The sequence below is a fragment of the Paralichthys olivaceus genome, chromosome 13 (assembly GCF_024713975.1).
Source record: "Paralichthys olivaceus isolate ysfri-2021 chromosome 13, ASM2471397v2, whole genome shotgun sequence".
NCBI classification, from domain to species: Eukaryota; Metazoa; Chordata; class Actinopteri; order Pleuronectiformes; family Paralichthyidae; genus Paralichthys; species Paralichthys olivaceus.
In genome coordinates, this window is record NC_091105.1 from 23,035,068 (window position 1) to 23,053,781 (window position 18,714).

An 18,714-nucleotide genomic window follows, 5' to 3' on the forward strand; every position below is an offset into this window, starting at 1 on the left:
AAAAAGGGGGTGTAAATGGATGTTCAGAAAGAGAAAAAACTGGCAAATTGGCAATTAAGGTTTACATGTTTTATTACCCAATTATATATATTTTTAACACAATTTGCACAATATAAAAGTGATACAAATCCTTTTATAATAACTACTGTTTTTATGTGTGTGTGTGTGTGTGTGTGTGTGTGTGTGTGTGTGTGTGTGTGTGTGTGTGTGTGTGTGTGTGTGTGTGTGTGTGTGTGTGTGTGTGTGTGTTAGAGCAAATATCACTTTGAGTGGCAAAGAGGTGGCTCTGACCTAGAAAAACCTCACAGGGTTGAGTAAATATAACAAAGGTATTATCTGCCAACAGGACATTGACCTGAGTTTTCTGAAGGCTCTAAAGCTTAGCAGCACACAGTGATTAAAATGACTGAGTAGAATTGCATTATTTGAAGACATGTCACACGTAAAAACCGTTTGTCACGTTTGCCACAGACAGTGTTCAGCTCCTGGATAGTACTCAGCTGGAGCTCAGAGGAGCTTTCATGTTGTAGTTCAGTTGTTCACAGAGAAATGACTTTGCCTTCATAGGGTTCTCTGATCACAGCTGCAGGTTTCCCCACCTGCAGGCCAGATACAAAGCAGAGAGAAAGTTTAAATGACCTTTGTGTAGAGTTCCTCATCAGGTCCACAACAAAATCTGTTAAACATATGCCTCCCCAACATTTCCATTCTACTGCATTTTCATTTTACCCCCTTATCTTCCCTCTGTCCAACTAACCGGACGGTCTGCAGTTAGATCCGTGTTTCCCATATTCAGCATGCCTAAGTGTCCTAACAGCTGTGCTGAATGTGTGTGAAGAGCTTTGAATGGTGATCAAGATAGAAAAGTGCATTTACTGTTATATAACCATGTACCATGTATTTAAGTACCTGTTAAATATACCTTTGACTTTTAAGCATTTTGTGTGTGTTAGTGTGTGTGTGTGTGTGTGTGTGTGTGTGTGTGTGTGTGTGTGTGTGTGTGTGTGTGTGCATGGATGGATGTTTATCAACTGTGAATATTCCTTGGGACAGTGTCTCCACAAGAGGAGCTGTATACTTGTTGCCTGAACGTGTACAGCAAAAGCACAGTTGCTGAATCCTGCCCGCCTGCCAAAGACAGTAAAATCTTTATGCATGGCCACCTACCACAGGCACATTGATGCAGGTAAGATTTCTTCCTGTGCTGCTGACGGTGATTTTGACTGTGACAGATGGTCAGTGTGTTTGTGTGGAAGAGAGAGAGCGAGAGGGAGACGGGGGGCAAGGAGCGCTGTCCTCCATTTTTTTTCAATACCATATAGTTTCAACGTTTAAATATAAACTGCGTGGCCCATTATTTAGTCAGAAGCATTCATTTTAGGATGGTCAGCTGCACACACAAATTCTCTGTCTGCACATGCAGCACTCTCTGAGAGGGGATGGCAGAATTGGCAGTTTATTAAGGGGGATGGTTTTTTACTCATTTTGGTTTAAAGGGGATGACACCCCCCCATCCTGTTACAAGTCGTCAACTGCCAGAATATGAAGTTAAATCTAGGAATGGTTAGCTTAGCACGGCAAGAAATATCGGCTGATAAGTGTTTCGCTATGTTCACCAGCTAGTTGCTAACTGCCTCTTTCCTTTATGTTTATGAAGATTTATCACTAAAGGTTGCTGACGAAGAAGAACTGAAGACTTTTTTTTCTATGTTCTTAGTTATCAAATGATCTCTTTTATAAAAGAATATTGATTATAGCTGATTTACGAGATACATGCGTGGATGAATATTGCATATTATTTATACTACATATTGTTTTCTTATTTTATTTTTCCAAAAGTCACACGTTTACATACAATGGCTGAAAGCTAATTTTGTGCATAAGGTAGGGGAGCACATGGTTAAAGGAGACTGTATAACATTTTAATAAGTGGAGTGTTGATTCCGACTGACCTGCTCTCTTTGATTGATTCTTTTGTAAACAAACTCGGAGAAGGGTTTCCTGTGGATGAACCTGCCGTGTCCTGGTGACACCTTCAGCTGCCCCTCCTCATAGACCACTTTTCCTCTGGAGATGGTGACGACGGGGACACCGTGACACTCCATGCCCTCGAAGATGTTGTAGTCCACGGCCTGGTGGTGGGTCTTGGCTGAGATTTTCCTACCAAGACACAACCACATGATTGCAAACACTTAAGTTCCTGATCACATGCAGCCTGTGTGATATGTATACATGCTTTATACCAAAAAACCCACAAAGCCCACAGTGAAGTCTTAATGCATTGTGTTGCAATCTGAAACAGACTGATTCAGGCCAAGATGTACCCATACACAGCATGTAGTTAGTGCAGCTCACTTACTGTGAGGCAACAAGCGCTGTAATGTATTATTTATTCAACGTTTGCTCATGTAATGCTCTTTTCTCTAAGAAGCTTACTAAGCTTCTTTTAGTCAATGGAAAAGACACCTCAACATTTTCAGTGCTGCATATTATCCTGGGTGCTGGCGCAGTCAGCAGCAGGGCATTGTTTTCACCCCTCTGCCTGAGTGTGTGTATTTGTGTGTGTGTGTGTGTGTGTGTACTTTTTTAAAACCTATTTAGGAACACTGACCCTGTCAAGACCAGTATACCTCATTGGGACCAGTTTCTGGTCTTAACAAGGCAAAACGTAATTTCTGAGCTCCGAGTTAAGTCGGAAAGTCAGATGTGATTTGTAGTTAGGTTAAGTTTAGGGATGAGGGTTTAGTTAGGCTGTCCACAATGAATGGGATTCAGGGTTAGGTGTGTGTGTGTGTGTGTGTGTGTGTGTGTGTGCAAAGAAACTCAACAGTGCATGGACAGATTAACCAAATTTGGTAAGATCTTTACTTAGGAGGGTATCTCCAGATGATAATCTACTGGAGCTGAGCCATGGGGCTTTTAAAAGAGCAAGTCAACCTGCTGGATAGAGAACAGAGGCAGCTCAAGGAGGAGCTCAAACACAAGGACGAGTTCATCAGAAAACTGGTACACTCTTTAAAGCCTGGCAATGTGTGAGACCATGGAGGGGCAAGAGGAGGAGAGGCAGAGTAAACTGCAGAGAGATGGATGAATGAGGAGGAAGAGGGAAAGAGGGACAGAGGAGCGGATCTGCCTCCTGACAAACCAGCTACGATATAAATATAAACCCTGAACCATAAATGGAATTGTATCCCCTTCCTAACCTCACCCTCTCTGCCATTCCCCCTGCCTAGCCTTTATCCACATCACAGACCCTCACCTTTCTCTCCCAGTAATACTCCCTAACACAACCCGCCCTCACCTTCGACCCCCAGCCATCTTTGTGCATGCGTTACATAATGTAAAGTATGTGTAATGTTAATAATGTAAATAAATATAATTATCTTCAAATAAATAATACCCGTAAGTATTTTTCTGAATAAAGAAACATGACTCATACTCCTGATTAATTATCACACATCAGGACAGGTTAAGGTAAATATATAATTAAGTTTCAAAATAACAGTTTTATCATACAACCATAATACATGCCTGGTTTGCTTGATATTACATCTAAGCACTTTTCTTTACAACTTTAAAATAGCAGATATTTAAAATTAAGTCTTTTTTTAATATATATTGTTGAGAATTTTTTGATAGTAATGATGCAAGCTCACTTACCAATGGATAAGTACTTGAGCAAAGATTTGTTTAGTAAGTTTATTGTTTAGCAAGTTAATTCATGTATTACACAGACAAAAGGACGTATGTCGTCCTTTTGTCCGTGACCATGTTATGCAAACCTACAGGGCATCACATAGCTCTGTTTTCACTTTTTGTTTGTCTACAACCCCAGATCACTTTTTATAGAGCATGTAAAAATTGTTACCAATACTTTCTTTGCACAGCTTAACTTCTTAAATTTGCAGCATCTAAAAGGATCGTATTCCTGTTCAGTACAGACTTTAACATCAGAAAGTCCTGCGGCTTAACTTCAACAAAACAGTTTGAGTCATTCATTTGTAATTTTTGCAATCAGTACTATTACTATCATCTTGCCACTGCACCTTATCTACCTATTTATCTTGTGTTCTTAAAGTGTCCTTGTCCTATTCTGTGTTTTTATTTTGGTTTTTATTTTTTCGACCTCATTATCCTATTCTATTGTATTTTTATTGTATCCAAATACCGAACTGCTATGATGACCTCATTTCCCTTTGGGGATGAATAAAGTAATCTATCTATCTATCTATCTATCTAATAGATAACTTGAAAAGACTTGAAAGAATTTTCAAAAACAAATGCATTATTGCCAAGTAACTTGTTGCCTTCGAGGACAAACACTTTTCTGGGTTGAAAGAGCTTGTGATTTGTGATATTGTTTTATTTTACTGTCCATTTTTAGAAACCATTTTTTGGACAATCCTTTAGAATGGCCTCTCTGTCATTGCCTCAGTGTTGTCGCAGCTTAACACCTGCACTGTGGTGTATTGTGCAGGAACATGTGCCACATGCTTCTCTGCATATTTCACACACCAACAACCCAGAGCCGGGGTTAGCTGTTAGCTATAAGAAAAAGCTAAGCAAAAAGAAAAACACTAAATCTTTATATACTGCTCATAAATGTTAAATAGGGAAATTTCAATTAAAGCATGCATAACTGCAAACCACTGTTATAGCAGCTTGAAACACAACTTCTGGAAAATGTCAGAATCTTAGAGAAGAATTCAATCACAACGTTTGATCGTTAAAGTATCGAAAGCTTTACACAGTACTTGATGAAGTGAAACATAAATCATTCTTGAGTGGGGAGCAGAGAAATACATTTGACTCAACCAGTTGAAACACTGAATGGCTTTTTTTAGCCTTCTTCTCCTCCATTCACATTTCCTGTTGATTTGTGAAGCCCTGTGCACTGACTAAAACAAGATCAGTCCTCATTATTCAAGTATACCCAATTACCAAGACACAAGGCAACTGACTGAGCTTCCTCTGCGTTTCTGGTTATGCAACTGTTTGTGGCCCCAGGTCCCGGATGTTATGAAGCGACACTTGCACTGAGGGCAATTAATTGCACAGTTTCACAGATGAATTCACGGCTCAAGCAATCAAACACAAGACGCTCTCATGCTTGAAAGGCATTATTGCATCTGCCGACACGCACACGTGGTAAAGGCGGAAGATACATAAACAATCACACACGGAGGTGATGTCCAGGGAGGACGAGCCTGAGGAGCTTTAAATTCATCTACAGTCATAACTGTCAAAGTCTCAGGCCTCAAACAAGCTTCCCCTGTGTTACCAGTGAATTCATTTACAGCAAATTACACAGTGATGCAATGTGTTCTTCTCTAATTCACATCGGCGGTTAGTGACTTCCCTGAGGGGCTCAGCCCAGATTCTCCAGCACACAGAGCAGAGCAGTGGCGTTCTGCGTTATATAAGTCTGAGTGTGCTACAGTATGCAAGCTACTGGAATATAATCTGTTCTCTGTACCTGCATCTGTACATGTGCTCCACAGTGCTACATACTGCCAACCACTCGGGGACTTTAGGAGGAAAATAAGAAAATGCAAAGAAACAATGACATGATCAGTTATGATATCCTGGAAGTGTTACTGAAAATAGCCGCCTGTGTTCTGTACTATGAAAATTGGTTTCGCTCCCACGTGAAATATTCGTCATCTTCAAGATCGTCACCATGAGCCATCAGCATAGACCCACTGCTGCTGTGTGCATCTCGCTTATGTAAGCATTTTTAAAACCCTTCCCCCCAAAAAACATAACCAAACATGGAAAATAACCCGTCTTTTTTTAACCGACTGACGAACGTGTAAACTGTGTTAGGCTTTTATTTGCAGCTTTAGATGACACAGCACAGACGTCACCTTACACGCATTATGTGTTTGTTTGTTTGTTGATGTGGCGCAAAGTGAAAGACGCATTTCTTCTCTGTCTAGCTGCCAGTATAGACTGCATCATTTACTGCTGAGCTCAAAAGCCTCATCTTATTTAACTGAAAGCTTGACATGCTTTACAGTTTGCCCAGTGCTTCAGCAGCACCATCTGCAGCAAAACAGGATGTGCATTACACACACACACACACACACACACACACACACACACACACACACACACACACACACACACACACACACACACACACACACACACACACACACACACACACAGTGTCTGGGAGCTGTATTTTAAAGGCTTACTCCCAGTCTGCTGAATGGCTGGAGTCAGGGTCCTCACCTTGTCAGTTTAGGGTCCCATATAACCACATCAGCATCCGAGTTCTTGGCGATACGGCCTTTCTGTGGGTAGAAGTTGAAGATTTTTGCTGCGTTGCTGCTGGTGACGGCAACAAATCGATTCTCATCCATTTTGCCGCTGTGCTGAGGGAAAGAAATACACAAAGCACCCAGTTAGAGTACAGGGGGGTGGGGCACAGTGAAGAATTAGCAGACGGGGGTAAACGCTTAACAGAGCAGTGAAAAACTCATTTCTGCCAAAATGTCATCTAATGTGATTTGCAAGCTCTGTTACATGTGGTAAATCTTTGCCCGTGGCCTTGGGGTGGCCGGGCTGAAACACTTCACAACAATGGCGAGAAAATGCAACGTCTGCAGCTCCAAGAGTTTACTTCATTTTCTGTTTGCAAAATACTTTTCATTTCTTTTATTTCAGTTTTTTAAAAGGGTAAACACATTCTTAGTCAGACATTAAGCCTTGTGATAAATTGTTTGTATATTCATGACGCAGAAATGTTAAATGGCCCCTTCTCACTGTTGTCCCATCCATGATGAGTAACCAGCCATGACTGTGAGTCACAGTAAGAATTATCAAGCTGACGTAAGACACATCGTAACAGGGCTTTTTAAAAACAATTTAGTAAAACATTATTTATATTCTTTATATGGTGATTTGTGCTCTTTTCTTCAGCCCACATTATTGCAAACTGTGTAACGACAGTAATGGCTCTACACAGCAGCAACTGCAGCTCAGATGTCTTCTACTCAGATTAATAACTCAGTGATGAGCAGCGTCGGATAAAGAGCTGTTAGTTATTATGATTAGGACTTACCACTCCTTTCTCCCAGATGACAGACATCCTGTCCTCCACTCCGTTCACGCCGTTAGGGATCTTGGTGAAGTCGTCTTTTCCCAAGGCCTTCTGGCACACGGAGAAGGTGCAGTTGTCTGTTCCCGTCACACTGAGATCATCACTAGAATGATGACAGAGAAATAAATCACATTATTAGAGTTATTCTTGAAACTTCTATGCAAATGAGTGCTTATGTATAAATTCTGCAGTTGACACATTTGAGTCTGAGTATTTGATTTGTACATTATCATCTCATATTGTTAAAATCTCTCTTACATACAAATTACTGATATTAGTTTGTAACCAATATGCCTCCTGCTACACTTTCAGTTGCACTTACTTGGCCAGCAGGTCCATAAGGTACCCAGGAGTGCTGGGGTCAGGTCTCAGTGGAGGACCCATGACAAAGCCAGCAGCATGGGACCACTCTTTGTGCCAGTAGTGGGTACCATCTGTACCCAGCCCTGCTGCAATGGGCTCCCCGAACACCACACGACCTGTAGCACACAGAGAGTCTAACAGTCCCCATATAAAACAACATTTAAACTTACTAGATCTTTATTCTTATTTGGATCCGCACCAAATTGCAAACACTCATAAATATATGCCCCCTAAACGTGGCTGATTTTTTTCATTAAGATCTATAAATTATTCTCTGAGAAATCAAAGATAATGTTGAAAAATCTCATAATATTACAGAAAGCGATTTCAACATTTATGAATCTGCCTCCTAATCCACATCCACACCAAAATGTAATGGGTTCTTCCCACCAAGTTAATCTGTCAAGTAGGTTTCGTGTATTCCAGTTAACTAACAGACAAGGAAATAACAAAGGCAGATGAAAACAGAACTGCTCGGTGAAGGTGATCAGGAACCAGTGAGAAATTAATGTTGACATTGACAGAGACAAACCTATCGTCTAACCCGTGCTGTCCTCTATTTAAACAGCAGGTGGTAGCAAACTCCCACTCACCCTCTCTGCGTGCATTAGACACCACCTTGGCAGCAGATTTGCTCATGACATGGACCACATAGAGCGGGCAGTTGACAGAGTGAGCTATGGTAATGGCTCTCTGGGTGGCCTCAGCCTCCACCTCCTCTGGACGACACAGCTCATGGCCCTCGGGCCCTGTAATGCCCAGGGCCAGCATCTTCTTAGCCCCCTGTCGGGCCCCAGCAGAGACATCAAGGAAGGATAAAGGTTAAATGTGATGAAAGCAAAGCACAGAGTTTGGAATGGTTGTGGCCAAAACACATTATTTCAACAGAAACACTGTGTGTATGGTGAAAAGCTAATTAAAAAAGTGACTAGAAACATTAACAATCCACACACACTTAATAAACCTTATACACACTTCCCAGCAAGAATCATGTGTTCCCCACCACAAGAACCACAAGTTGCTTTCCTGGCATTTGCTACTCCCTAGTGGTGAATTGTTGCCATGACATTTGATTCAAAAAAAACAAACACAATGAGAAATACTGGGCTTTTCCAGGGCAGAAATGTTGACTCTCAAACTGTGGCATGAAAGGCTTACAATTTAGAATGGGGCACCTAATTGGATGTAAATGATGTAATTGTGCATGTGCTTTTGCAGATGTAAGAGGATACAATATCAGTGGTGAAAAAAAAAAAATTCTTGTGGCAATCCTAAATTCTCCAGGTTGAAAGGTTTCCATATAAATAAATATTTGAACTCATTGCAAAATCAGTGTCACTTTCAACCAGCTGGTGAAGAAACACTGAGTTAAAGGTCCAGTGTGTCAGATTTAGGTGAACGGGATGTTTTCACTAGTTCATTTCATCTAAATTGTATGAATTGTAGTTTTCTTTACCCCAGAAATACTTTATATTTACATGGAGGGGGGTCCTTTCTCCGGAGGTCTGCCATGTTTTTTACATTAGTCCAAACTGGACAAACTAAAAACCTTTTGAGTTTTTATGAGAACTGAACAGGTGCCACAGGTTATTTTTCCTGTTTGGAAGGAGAGGGTGAGGTGAGGGGTGTTCAACTGAAACATGCAATTTCGACACTACATATCACAAAATTCTACACACTGAACCTTTAAAACATCTATTCATTGAGAACTGTCAGGATTGTTGATTTGAAAATGCTAATTCTGCACTGATATCAAATACACCTGAATTTTCTGACTACTGGTTTATGGCACCTGCATCTTACATAAAAAACAACTCAGCTGTTGACAAGGTCACACATTACCTCCCACTGTGTGTGTGTGTATTCCAGGTATTTGTGTGTTTGGGGACTTGTCTTCGACTGTGTGTGTGTGTGTGTGTGTGTGTGTGTGTGTCTGTCTGTGTGTGTTTTTCACATGTGCTCATACTGACCTCTGCGATCAGATCTCCATTCTCAGCATGAACCTGAGCGATAGCTCCAATCTCCCTACACTGAGAGAAGGCAGCGTAAAGCTCGGAGTCCTCCAGCATGAACACATCTTTATAGGCCATAAACATCTTGAAGGAGTTCACTCCTTTGTCTTTGGCCAGAGTCTCCATTTCTTTCTTGACCTGAGGGGGAGAAAGGTTTGGAGAAATACAAGAAAGAATTTCTCTGATTAAAAGTGATTCTCATTTGTCCCTTTGAAAACAGGAGACAGACACGTCTGCATGGTGCCGTCTATGACACACTACACTACACTATGCATTGTTAAAAGAAGTTTTATTTGTATCAACAACTCTTTGCTCATTCACCTTGTCACTCCACCATGTGACAGCAACATGCAATGAATAGTCGCAGCAAACTTTGGGGTCAGCTGTCTGACGCCAGCAGTTGTAGGCCTCCAGCAGAGAATTGCCCCTCTGGGGGATGACAAAGTCCACGATCATTGTGGTCCCTCCTGCAAGAGCTGCCTGATGGAACAGAAACATTAGCACACAGACACAAGTTAAAATGTAACTGCTTCAGTCAAAGCTAAGCGTTGACACAATCCATCCTCATTTCACCTTCTGTCAATTATTACATGAATGTAGAATGGAATCATTAACGGGATCTGCATTCAGCATCATCATGGGTCCTGCTACATCATTAAATCATCATTGAAATGTTGGTTCTTGAGTTATATTGTGATGCTGATATTATTTATACTTTTAGTAAGTTAACATTTTGAATGCATGACTTTGACTCATAAACAGATTTTCCTTGAATGGACCCCTCACATGTGGCTCTCTCTGAGGTTCCTACATTTTTTCCCCTGTTAATAGGTTTTTATTAGGTCTTTTCTCTTTACTCTTGTTGAGGGTTAAGAACACAGGAATTTGCACCTTGTTCAGCCCTATGAGACAAATTGTGAAATAAAATTTGATTGATTGATATCCTGGCACTGGTAGCGTGCACTCTGAATTGGATTCAAAAAGTGGTTCTTCGAGATGATAGATTTGTTCTTTTGCATCTGCTCTTTGTTTCTGTCCTGCATACAGACCTGCAACACGTGGCAAATCCATAGGAAGGGAAACTATCAATTAGAAAGTGCCTAAAGCCTCCACAGTGAGCTGGTTCTTAATCTTTAGTTTTGCATGTGGTGTGAGAATTCAGCCAGAGACTGGATAAGAGTGTATTGACCTCGAACCTGGAGAAAAGTTTAGAGAAATATTCAGAGTCACATGCAGGGGAGTCCAGTGGTTTGGCCCACATTTAATTCAAAGGTGATTCTGAGAAGTCTTGAAGATTGAAGGAAATGAGGTTCCACCAGCTGTTTCACTTTAACAACTCTATGTAACTTGAACGCATCAGAGACCAGTCAGCTTATGCAATACAGCTAAAAACAAACCTTGGTTCCAATATAGAAATCATCCACTGCCTTAGTGCCCATGAACGCCAGCTCCATGTGCGTGTGCGTGTCGATGCCGCCCGGGATCACCAGTTTATCGGTGGCATCGATGACTCGCACCCCCGCTGGGATCTGGAGGTTCAAACCAACTTCTACTATTTTCCCATTTTCTATGTAGACGTCGCAGATGGCGGAGTGGTCCTCGTTCACCACAGTGCCTCCCTTGATCAGGATCCCGCTGGGCTCCATTGCTGCTGTGCACTGCTGACACAGGTCTGACAGTGAGGAGAGAGGTGGTGAGGGTGTGTGTGTGTGTGTGTGTGCGTGTGTGTGTGGTCCAAAGTTCACTGAGATAACACTGACCCCTCAGTGTAGACCATAGACTGTATATAAAGAGGTGTAGACTCCTCCTGCATCTGTGAATGTCCAACTCAACTCATGCAATGTATGTAAACAGTCAGAGATTACAAGTCAATAAAGTGCAGTTAAAGCAGCCTCCACTTCGAAAAACACTGTCAGTCATTGTATTTCAAGTTGGTAGAAGACAGAAGTAGAAATGGATTCCATTTACCATAATATTCCATTCCCAGATATCAGTTTGATTGTACCGTTCTCTCTAAACAAACAAGATTATTGAAACTTTTCAACAGGTATTCTGTTTATTTTGATATGAAATTGAGTGAGTAATGTTTTATATTCAATATTCATTTCCTGACAATCACAGCACAACTGAAAACATAAGTGTGTAGCAAATACCAAGTATTTGATGTTGTTGCTTTTGGCCCTATATGATTCTTGAAAGTAGTTTTTTAAGCCATCTGTCATCTTCTATATTTGCTGATACTGATGTTTTCCTAAATTAGACACTGGTGACTGCAGATATAATCTGTGAAGTCAGTCATCTGAAGTCACATTACACATATATTTACTTTAAGGTCAGTGACTGAACAGTGTTGAAATATAGTGGTATTATTTTATTGAAACAATATATAATAGCACTGTGTAAAAATGTGTAACATTTTATTAATTGAAGTATATCAATTAGTCCTATAATGAGTAGAAGACAATAGAAAAAGAAAGGAGACACATTTAGATTACGGTCCCACACACAGCATGCAACATGCAAACATGGGGAAATTTGACCTCTGTATTTAACACACGGAACACAATCCACACAGTGACCACACACGGAACAGTGGGCAGCCATGAAGGCACCTGGGGTGCAATTGGGGGGTTCGGTGCCTTGCTCAAGGGCACCTCGGCAGTGCCCAGGAGGTGAACTACGGACTGATCTGAAATTAAAACAATATTAACATAAGACATCATTGAATAAGGATGACAATTGGTCTTTCTCTATGACAGCACAGCCCTCAGAGGTTCAGTATCGTACCCAAGGACACCGCCATGCAGATGGGGAAGACTGGAATTGAACCACCGACATTCAGGTTAGAGAACGACCTCTCTACCCTCTCAGCCAGAAATTGAGCTGTTTGCACTGTCATGGTTAGTTTTACCCGACCACTGATTTGTTGCTTCCAAAGATACGGAGCTGTACAAGAGGAGCCGCAGGTTCAGACACTTGATGTATGTGCTTCACTGAGGAGCCAATGGTGCACAGCTGCCATCTGTGGGATCATTACTAAATGCCTCTAAATCACAATCTGGCCTTGATAGGACAACACTGTAGCACTACCCAACTTCTACTGGCTTCGGTTAGTTATTTTGAAAACCACAAGTATCACCAACGACTGAAGCACTGCTGAAATGCCAACTGCCAAAGAACAAAGTGTTACTCTATGCTCACTTTAATGTGAATACAGTTTATATTCATTTCCTCGGGTTTCAAACTTTCTCACAGTGTACTGACCAGTGCACCATGTACTGCCTCCACTATGTTTCTATCATCTGCTATTTTTACTGTAAATTCTATCTGTTTGTAAAATGTTTGTTCCACTAGATTCATCGACATCTTTTACTGTGCCACATATTGTCTGACAAAGAGGCTTACCTCCACCATGATCCATTACTGTATTCTGTATGTTTTATTCTTTTAAAAGTCCTTAAAGTCAAAGTTTGTAAATTGCACCCATTTAATTGATTGATTTAATACATTATTGTATCCATATTTCTTGTTTTGCTGATAGATTAACCATTTTTAAATTAATAAAGTTTTTAATGATCTATTAAAGGGTTTTGTGAAGTTTGATGATGTTATTTATGGTACATAAGGTATCTGATACCATAAACACGCACAGTGTTGTAATCGTACAAGAACAGTCTGAGTTAATAAGAGTTAGGATTATTAATAAATTACAAGCCCATTTCTATGTTAACTTTAATTAACAATAGAAATAATAGAAATCCTAATCAAAAGTTGTTGTGCTTGAAACTGACTGAGCATCATATATAGATATTACACTGTGTGCTTTCATTGACTGATGTATTCATAGATTCCAATGACAATTAAAACACAACTGTCTTGTGTGATTCATTATGAGGAACCAGTCACCAATTACTTCAGTTGTTTTGGATTTGGCTGCAACACTGTTTACCCCTGAAACTACAAAAGTGTTTTGTGGATTCAAACACTTCACCCACTCCCCCCCATCTGCACAGTGGTGAGTAATGAGTGAATTTTCATTTTTGGGTGAACTAACCCTTTAATACTGTTTCGTCACAGAACAAGAAACCTGTATGATTGAGAATCTTGACTGAGATGTAAGGTTCAAAACACTCTCCTGTTTTTATGAATGGTCTCTTATAACAAGTGTGTCTAGCTTCTTTATTTTCAATGATTTGGTGCAAATTGAATATTTCTATTTAGTGAAAGCAGTACACTAAAACAAGGAATGATGAAGATTTAGAAGTGTACCATGTTCATTACTAGTCCTTCGGGTCCTATCAACTAGGTCTGTTGTTTTGCAGGAGTTTGTAGGAATAATGTTGCACACAAAGTTCAGTATTTTGAATGTTTTGAATAATTCAATTAAAGGGTTAGGGTTCGTGCATAGTAGTCATTTAATTTTGGTGTTTTGTTTCAACACTGCTGGTTGCTGTAGGTATTCCAACAGGCTGCAACTGAGGAAACTCAAACTGACAAAAGAACAGCTACACAATATAATGTGTTTATGCTAGTAGTTGTATGATCTAACATCATCTAAGTTAGTGTGGAACTGTCCTCCACTGAAAGTGTTTTTTCATTACATGACATATCTGAACTCAAAAAGAGAATAAAAAGACAGTTATTTATATAATGTACTCAAGCTATGGAATCGTAGTTTTCTTTGTGATGGCCTCTTTGTCTCCATTGCCATGTCCTTTTTCATTCCTTGTTTGAAACTTATTTGGGCCGGGTTCTTTCTGTGTGGAGTTTACATGTTCCCCATGTGTTTACCTGGGTTTCCCTTTTGTACTCCAGCTTCCTCCCACAGTCCAGAGACATGCAAATTAGGGTTAGTTTCATTGGAGACAGTAAATTGAATGTAAGTGTGAATGTGAGAGAATGGTTGTTTGTATCTATATGTTGGCTCTGGCAAACTGTTTACATTGGACCACGCCTCTTGCCCAATGTCGACTGGGATTGGTTTCAGTTCCCCGGTGACTCTCAAAAAGGAAAAGTTGCAGAGATAATGGATAGATGGAAACAGGAACAGGAAAAGCACGTGTCATAACTGAAAATCAAAGAGTCCACTGGAAACATATGTTCACATATTCTCTGCTCTTCTGCTCCATCATTGGAGAATTGATCATCACTCAGAAAACTCATGACCACAACCACTTGTCCAAACTTACTACACAAACATACTCCAAATAACTGAAGCTCACTCCAAAAAATGTTCTAGAATTGTTTCTATCTATTATTTTAAAAATCCCCTCAAATGCAGCAGGCCACTGATAATGCTGTGATATCCCTGGAGCATGCAACTGCCTCTCTTTCATGAAGAGTTGTTAGCCACTGGGAGAGATTAGCATTTTACTGCAGTGGATTGGTTGTCTGCACCGCATCAGTCCAGACAACTTTTCTCATCCATTAGTGTATTACGAAAACAAGACACATTGGAGAGACAAAGATGCATGCGCTGGTGAGATAAGCACACGCACAGGGCTTAGGAACACCTAACCTTCACAGTTGCAATAAACAATAACATGTGACTTAAGAGGATTTACATAAGATGAGAGGAGTAATCAGAGGGAGGGAAAAAAAACCAATGAGGCAGCAATGGCATCTCCTCAAAAGTCTCTGTGTTGCTGAATGAGGAAAGTTGCCATTCCGCTGGATTTAGAGGAAGGCTGTTATCACTTTATTTCCTCAGCACTACAAACCAACACTGATGTCAATTTCTTTTCAACCAAACTGGGATTCAGTGAGTTGACATGGTAAACCTCTGGCATTAGAAGAGCATAGCATGCAGGAAAAGTAAGATCATGTTCAGACTTATTATCAGCGCTCACTCTGCTCATGCAGGACGAGGACTGTTTAGTGTGTTTGAGTTCTCACTTCACACATCAGTCTGCACCTACAGCACTGCAGAAAGTCTCTGTGACTATTTTAATTTTTTTCCTCTGTAAACCAAAATATGTTTTTCTGAGAAATGGTGCCTGATATTTTCCATTTCCCTCTTTTATATATAATTCCAATGTATCTATTTTCTTGTCCTGTCACACTTGCTCGTCCTACATTTATGTAAAACTAAAATGCAAATCTATTTTTACTCAATATTTTCCTTTTACGTAGCTGGGCTAAACATTAAAGATACATAAACTTAACCTCTCTTACAAAATGCAACATAGATTCACCAACAAGCTGTTTTAGGAAATTAAAGTGCCTGAGTGGAGGTACTTGGAAAAATGAATTACCTGCATGACTGGATTACTGTAGGTTTTATTAGCCAATGTGGACAATTTGCATCTGCTCCAACGCACTACACAACCACTAACAACTCATACATCCATGCTAAGCTCCACCCAGTTCACCCTGCATGCCTCCAACCGTCAAATGATCATCAACTTCCTGACGGACAGGAAGCAGCACAGGAAACCTTCATGCTAACAAAAACAACACAAAACTGAATCAGAATAGTGTTCAGAAAGCACACACCTTCCACCAAAGCCCAACAGCCCCCCCCCCCCCCCCCCCCCAAATTCAACAGATTTGGATTTTTGTTTTGCACTGAGTTGCACATGCTCATAAATATCATTCTGCATCGATCCAGATAGATTTGCACACACACCCATACCAAAGCTTAATAAATCTGCTCTCCCTCCTAACTGGCATCTACAGAGCTCTGGGCACAAGCACCCGCAAGACCAGTTATTCCACAGTACAGTGAACTGATGACTAATTCACTCCTTTGTGTAGATGTGTCACCATAATCTCTGTAGAATCACGTTGTATGTATATACACAAACACATAAGAACTGCCAGTCTTCGTGCTTTGCCTCGCACAGACACCCACCTCTACAATTACCAGATCCAGATCTGCACAGAAACATTGTTTGGATAGATATTGTCTCCCTCTGTTTCTACACTGCTTCCCTATTTCTTTACCTATTTAATAGTTTATACAAAATAATCCCTGTGTGTGTGTTTGTGTGTGTTACCAGTGCATGTCATTATGTGTGAGCAGACATGACCAATAACGTCATTCTGTTCCAGATTCTGATTCTGAATATTCATGCACAAAAACAAATGGTTTAGGATTGCATTACCAGTAATTGCACCCAGATGGCACTGTTCTCCTCAGGTTGAAAAGGAAATGTGACTTGGAGTTGTGACTGCTCAAATGTATTATTGTACAAACATGAAAATGCTCACACAATTATGTGATGTGTATGATGAATAATCTCGTTATAAGAAGACTTTAGAATGATCAGATGTGGAGTATATTTGTTTGTAAAACACAACATTCAAATTCAGGGTTCGGGCCTTTCGGAATATAATTGTCATTTAACAACATCTGATTTTTATGTAATGTTATCAATGGTTTCATAGAGCAACTGAAATATATTATGAGTTATGTCAACCAGAAACATTAGATGCATTATTCAATGTGTTATATCCAACCAACAGAATGATTTGCGGTAATATGCAACCTTCAATGAAAAAAACAGAGGTATAAATATATCCATGTAATAAGGCTTCAAATGTGACATTAAGTGATGTAAGATTCCCTGACACTTTGCCTATAAAGACACTGGGAAGTCTTCAAAACATTTGTCAGTCACATTGTTGCAGCTCAAGCATCAGAAGGCAGCTGTTAAGCAAACTCTAAAAATGTTAAGCTTCCAACAATGGGAGGCAGAAAATGTGAAGGGAAACAATTAAATTACGCCTTGCATGAAGTTTGCTTTTCATTTTGTGAGGCAAATTTAGTGCCATGGTTAATCATTATGCTGTTGAACACGATTTGCAAAAATATTCAAGAGCTTTATGTGCCTCAGTGCCCCTTCTGTATTGAAAAATAATGGGCCTCTATCCAATTAAAAACTGCATTAAATCTCTAAAGTATTACATGTACTTTACTGGTATCTCTCTGATTAGGCTTTTCTGCATGTACAGATGCTGACAGCACACTGAGAAAGGGAGCTCTGACTGACTGCTCCCTTTTAAATCTAGTTCAGGAGTTCAGGATTTCTGTGGATACAGAAGGTGCACACATTTGTGAAATGTTTTTTCACCAAAATCTTCAATCTAGGACAAATGTTTGATGAAGGAGAATCATTCTGAACTAAAAACACACAAACAGTCACATGAATAAAACACATTTTTATTTTATAACCACTACTTTAATGCTGTTGTCTTATCACTCGGATTTAGTTGCGTCATTTATTTTGTCTAAATTGAAGTGTTGCTAAATGTGTCCACACAGTGATATTGTGTATTGGGACGTAACAATAACAGGAAGAGCTTTTTGTATTCATAACGGCTCTTATGTTTTGATTCTAGCATTGATAGGCAGTGATTCATTGTTCTGCAACAGAGGCACCAGTCCAGCATGTGAATGGATGATTTATGTGACCATCTGTTTTATTTTCATCATAATTTGATTATCTCTTTTTGTGTGACGACTTTTGATGTCAAGACCCCCCCACACACACACACACACACACACACACACACAGACTGTACATGTACACACCCACACGCTCGTGCACGACACAACTTTGGAATAATTGAGCTGCCTCTCGATCACTGTCTCAAACCCGCAGTCCACATTCACACCCTCATTCTTTTAAAAACTGACCAAATTATGATTACAAGTAACAAGCAGCATAGTTGCACAACCGACTCACTCCCACTATCTATTTGTGTTAATTAAAAGATTTGCAACTACATGTGTCTGCAGATAATCAAAATGTCTTCTGCAGCAGCACTCCCAGATGCATCGGCACTCCAGAGCTCATTTGCTTGCTGCGATCTCATGTTTGTTTAGAATTAATCAATCTACCCACAATTGAGTTAATTAATTAGTGTTTTAATGCTACTCTTTATAATTGCAGTCAGATGAGTCTGCAGACAAAGCAATCACATTAATGCAAATACAACAGATAATTGTTATTCAAACTTCCTCAGCAGCAGCAGCAGGGGAGAGCTGAGCTCGTCCCGGCCTCACCCTGAGGAAGCACTAGATGGCACCATTGAGCAGGGTTTCTCCTCACATCCCTCTTGTCACTTCCTGGATATTGTTCAATTAACTGTCCTCATTGAGTGAATGTGCATATGCATTGAGGGGTAGATGACACAGGGGTCCCTGTGATACCCTCACTTGCAGTTGAACGTCTATTAAGCGCTGCATCTGTGAAATGAAAGGTCAGTGTTTCCAACAAGTGCAAC

At 40.2% G+C, this 18,714-nt stretch overlaps 1 protein-coding gene and 1 long non-coding RNA gene across 3 annotated transcripts; one reads left to right on the forward strand and one right to left on the reverse strand.

Moving 5' to 3' along the window:
• Positions 1 to 54: 54 nt before the first annotated feature.
• dpys (dihydropyrimidinase) lies at positions 55 to 15,821 on the reverse strand. 2 transcript variants are annotated; one of them, XR_002202903.2, is made up of 11 exons: positions 15,738 to 15,821; positions 10,881 to 11,141; positions 9,805 to 9,963; positions 9,442 to 9,621; positions 8,065 to 8,254; positions 7,431 to 7,587; positions 7,070 to 7,211; positions 6,238 to 6,380; positions 1,953 to 2,160; positions 408 to 599; positions 55 to 371 (listed from the first exon to the last, which is right to left on the reverse strand). XR_002202903.2 is itself a non-coding variant. In XM_020091427.2 (10 exons), the coding sequence occupies exons 1-10, from the start codon at positions 15,741 to 15,743 to the stop codon at positions 540 to 542; spliced, it is 1,506 nt and encodes a 501-aa protein (XP_019946986.2). In that variant the 5' UTR covers positions 15,744 to 15,821; the 3' UTR covers positions 55 to 539. The 2 variants fall into 2 exon arrangements, 1 of the variants encoding a protein (XP_019946986.2); XM_020091427.2 differs by having other exon boundaries at positions 55 to 599.
• On the forward strand, positions 11,013 to 14,105 carry LOC109632236 (uncharacterized). The gene is made up of 3 exons (XR_011245933.1): positions 11,013 to 11,153; positions 12,243 to 12,325; positions 12,422 to 14,105. It is a non-coding gene; the product is annotated as an uncharacterized lncRNA (long non-coding RNA).
• Positions 15,822 to 18,714: the final 2,893 nt, after the last annotated feature.

Bases quoted from the DNA above. Each gene is read 5' to 3' on its own strand.
- dpys (XM_020091427.2), bottom strand. The intron at 9,964-10,880 runs GTTTGTTTTTAG...CTGTTCCATCAG, and splicing joins ATTTCTATATTGGAACCAAG to GCAGCTCTTGCAGGAGGGAC. The intron at 7,588-8,064 runs GTGAGTGGGAGT...TGTGTGCTACAG, and splicing joins GTCTAATGCACGCAGAGAGG to GTCGTGTGGTGTTCGGGGAG.